Consider the following 4,442-nt stretch of genomic DNA (forward strand, 5'->3'; position numbering starts at 1 on the left):
CTTATTTACACACACACATACAAACGAAGACATGTAATTACTCAAAACTTATAAACACAAACACGCACGTACGCCTGCATGCGCACAAACCCGCCCACTCAACTAAACACACACACACACACACACACGCACACGCACGTACACGCACACACACACAACACAAAGAAACTATTTTCTTTTCCAATTCGAAGTAAACGAATCTTTTGCTTTTTGATTTTTTTTTATCAAAGGTTACAACGACGATTGCGATGTTCACTGCGACAACAGCAAGCATAGAAACAGCCGTAACGCTATCTTACCTGACGGGACGCCATGTAAACATCCTGATCCGGAATTCAATGTAGCTGGTGCGGCTAACTTAAAGCTGCACTGTTTCAGAGGAAAGTGTCAGGTAGGGACAAGTTTAATGAAGATTGGTCGTCTCATTTTTGGCTTAAGTTTTTTCGTATGTATTCTGACTTTTGTTTTCTACTTTCTGGATTTGGAAGAAGGAGCAGCACTCTTAGCTTCGCAGGTCTTTCGAGATGACGACTCTGCGGTTATTAATGTTTCACTTAAACTCAGAGATGTACCCCGCAGAAGGATGGATTACTAAGAAGAGAAAGAGGGGGGAAATTTAGCTTAGATACAAAGCAATCAAAAGACTGGAAGTCTCTAAAAAGAGATTCTTGTTCACTCAGAATGCATTAACTTTACAGTACTTCAAACAAGAATTACTAGCGTACTTAATCTATGCTGACATGAAAAGATGACCAATTAAATACTTTGCATGTCTTCAAGGATATGTGGGACCTTTATGTTTTAGCAGAGTGTGATATATTTCTAAATGATATTTTCGCCACACTCTATTTGAAAAAGATGATTGAGGCTGATGAAGACAGTCAGATTCGTGGTTAGCCCTCAACCAATACATACGGTTGTTTATATATATATGTATATGTACACACACACCACACACACACACACCACACACATGTAAAACCTTTTAGTATTACATTTGTTTTGTAAGCATAAAGTTTTGTGACCGATAAAGAAAAATAATCATCATCCTCATTGTCATCATCATCATCATCATCAGCAGCAGCAGCAGCAGCGGTAGCAGTAAGATTGTCATCATCACCATGATAGATTGGCAGAATCGCTAGAGCGTCAGCTTTGCGGTTTATTTTTTTGGCCCTTTTGGTTCGGAGTTCACATTTCGCGGAGGTCAATTTTGACCTTCATATTTTCCGGAGTTAGTAAAATAAAATACCAGTCAAGTCCTGTATCCGATGGTGTCCAATTCTCCCAATCCTTAAAATTGCTAACCTTATGCATAAATCAAAAGCAATTATTAAGATAGGTGGGTTGGCATAATTGTTAGTGTTGGAAAAATTACATTACAATATTTCTTCCTACTCTTCATGTTCTTAGTTCAAATCATGCCGACATCAGCTTTGCCTTTCATCCTTTCCAGAGTCGATAAAATATAGGAGGCGTCAAGTACAGGTGTTGATATAATCACCCCCAACCTTCTTGAAAATTACTGTCCTCCTGGCACCTGGAATGTCATCAGGCGGCTTACATCCGTGGAAATTCCACCTTAGCAATATATAGAAGACTTGCGGTAGATGGTCGATAAAAGTCTTAGAGAGGCTCTAGCCGTCGACGAAGACGAACTGAAAAGTCTGTTCCGAAGTACTTTTAAGCCTGAGACTACGATGGATAATCTTGGTGTTGCAGCACAACCAAGAGGCATTACTAGTTAGAGATAGATCTTACGAGCACTGAAGTGCTCACGATGTGGGATGTGCGCAGTGAGGCGAAACTGTACTGCATGCACTCGTGCAATGTCTAAACATTGCTGACTAGTAATGTTATATCAAAAAAATTTTGTCATTTGCAAGACAGATCCGGTTATCAACCGAATCATTCGGGTAAATCTCCCCATAGCAGTCCTTTAAGAATGCTGGACAGGGAGGTTTTATTCTGTTTGGCGGATATGGTGAAATGGGCTGTGTAGAGGACGAAACTGAGAGGATTGAAATTAGTTACCTTCCACCCCCATTAAGCTCTCATCAACTTTTCCATAGCCGGGCTATTTCGTACTCAAGAAGGTTCTGTCTGTCTATCTGTCTGACTATCTATCTATCTATCTATCTATCTATCTATCTATCTATCTATCTATCTATCTATCTATCTATCTATCTATCTATCTATCTATCCATCTATCATTTTGTCTTCTTTCTTGACTATTCGTTGGTCAAAGGGGTATGCAACGTCAACTATATAGCATATGTGGTGCACCTTGTCTACTACCAATAGGTCCGGTCTGTTATGCTCTAGCACCTGATCTGTTTGGATTGGGAAATCCCAGAGGATTTTGCTCGTCTCCAACTCAGCCACTCTCTGTGGCTGGTGTTCATTCCACGTCTTGCCTCTCTCTAGCTTCCACTTTCCACAGTTTCCAATGTAGCACTTTCGTTACCTGGTCGTGTCGCCACAACTTGTAGTAGTTTTGGGTAAGTCAAAGGCATTCGTTCGTGATATAGGTAATGGTTTCATCCACCCTATTGCAAATGCGGCACAGCGGAGACATTTGCTCATTCTTAAGGTTGACCCTCTAGTTCGTGGCCAAAGCTTGGTCCTGCACTGCCAGTATAGTGCTCTCGATCTCTCTTTTTAGGGTTTTTTCATCAGCCAATCTCACCTATTTTTTCCATCAACTTCTGTTGTGGTTACATGGAATCAATTGTGCAGTTCCTTTTTGCATAATTCTTCTTCATGTCCCTTTTGTACTTTTTCATTTATTTTCACTTTTTTTATGCTCTCAATAATCCTACGTTCCTAACTGTCACTAGCAAAATTTTCTTTACTTTGGACTAGGTATCTCATTAAGCTTTCGAGTTCAATACGCACGCAGTCTTCCAATCATCATCATCATCGTCGTCGTCGTCGTCGTCATCATCATCATCATCATCATCATCATCATCATCATCATCATCATCATCATCATCATCATCATCATCATCATCATCATCATCATCATCATCATTATTATTATTATTATTATTATTATTATTATTATTATTATTATTATTATTATTTCACAGGCATTTGGATGCGATTCCAGATTTCCAGCGCAACATCATGGCAATGATCCTCTTTGCAGTGTACCAGTGAGTTTAAAATAAACGCATGCAAAATTGCTAGGAACAGCAAAGAAGAGAAAAGGAAGAGAGAGAGGGGTTGGGTGGAGAGAAAGACTGAGAGAAAGAGCGAGAGAGAGATAGAGAAAAAGAAGTAGAGATAGAAAGAAAGAAAGAGAGAGAGAGAGAAATGAGTGTAATTAAACGTCTTCTTGGGAAAATCCATTGCTAAAATATAGAAGATTTGTACAACCATCGAATAAAACATTTCACTCTTTAAGCATTCCCTTACTTTCAGTTTCAGTTTCTAAATCTACGTGTAGCTATTAAAGGACAATCCACATAAATTGTCTTTTGAACCAACGAGGGAGCCGCTACATAGACGCTGTATTGGTGCAAATAGTAGCCAAATCTCCCGCAAATAACAAGCCACAGTTTTCAAAGAAAAGGAAATGCACAAATGATGATGTAGTCCCAGTGATATATATATATAAACAATATATATATAAGGCGGCGAGCTGGCAGAAACGTTAGCACGTCGGGCGAAATGCTTAGTGGTATTTCGTCTGTCGCTACGCTCTGAGTTCAAATTCCGCCGAGGTCGACTTTGCCTTTCATCCTTTCGGGGTCGATTAAATAAGTACCAGTTACGCATTGGGGTCGATATAATCGACTTAATCCGTTTGTCTGTCCTTGTTTGTCCTCTCTGTGTTTAGCCCCTTGTGGGTAGTAAAGAAATAGATATATATAAACAAGCTGGTTACTGCTTGAACGCTTTTGGAGGCAATATCGCTTAGCGCCAAACAATAATTAGGAACAAAAGAAGTTTAGATTAGTTAAAATATGCTTGGGACATTTTAAATTCTAAAGGCAAATTCACTGCAGTTACCGGTGAGAAAGATTCTCTCTTATGGTAAAGGGTGTAAAAATACCATATCTGCCCCGTGCTTCCCCATATCGGATTCCGAGATGATCGTTTCTGACTCTTTAGCCGTCCTCAATGGGAAATACAAATGAGAGTAACTTCAGTGAATTTGCCTTTAGAAGTTGAATATGTTACAAATATATTTTAACTCACCTTAAAGTTGGTTTATTCTTTATCACTGCTTGGCACCAATGCTGTTATATTTATCCTGGTGGAGGCACAATGGCCCAGTGGTTAGGGCAGCGGACTCGCGGTCGTAGGATCGCTGTTTCGATTCCCAGACCGGGCGTTGTGAGTGTTTATTGAGCGAAAACGCCTAAAGCTCCACGAGGCTCCGGCAGGGATGGTGGTGATCCCTGCTGTACTCTTTCACCACAACTTTCTCTCAC

At 40.0% G+C, this 4,442-nt stretch overlaps 1 protein-coding gene across 2 annotated transcripts in view; it reads left to right on the forward strand.

Moving 5' to 3' along the window:
• LOC115209844 (A disintegrin and metalloproteinase with thrombospondin motifs 12-like) overlaps nucleotides 1-3,413 on the forward strand; it is a 56,682-nt gene extending 53,269 nt beyond the window's left edge. Inside the window, exons 17-19 of one of the 2 annotated variants that reach the window (XR_004998182.1) lie at nucleotides 231-391; nucleotides 3,093-3,227; nucleotides 3,293-3,313. Coding sequence is in view for 1 of the 2 variants with exons in the window: in XM_029778412.2 (XP_029634272.1) it covers nucleotides 231-391; nucleotides 3,093-3,173 (242 nt within the window). In the remaining variant the exon portion in view is untranslated. Of the gene's footprint in view, nucleotides 1-230; nucleotides 392-3,092 lie in introns of both variants that reach the window. The other variant, XM_029778412.2, reaches the window with a different exon arrangement.
• The last annotated feature ends 1,029 nt before the right edge of the window (nucleotides 3,414-4,442 follow it).

This window comes from Octopus sinensis, linkage group LG3 (assembly GCF_006345805.1).
Source record: "Octopus sinensis linkage group LG3, ASM634580v1, whole genome shotgun sequence".
NCBI lineage: Eukaryota > Metazoa > Mollusca > Cephalopoda > Octopoda > Octopodidae > Octopus > Octopus sinensis.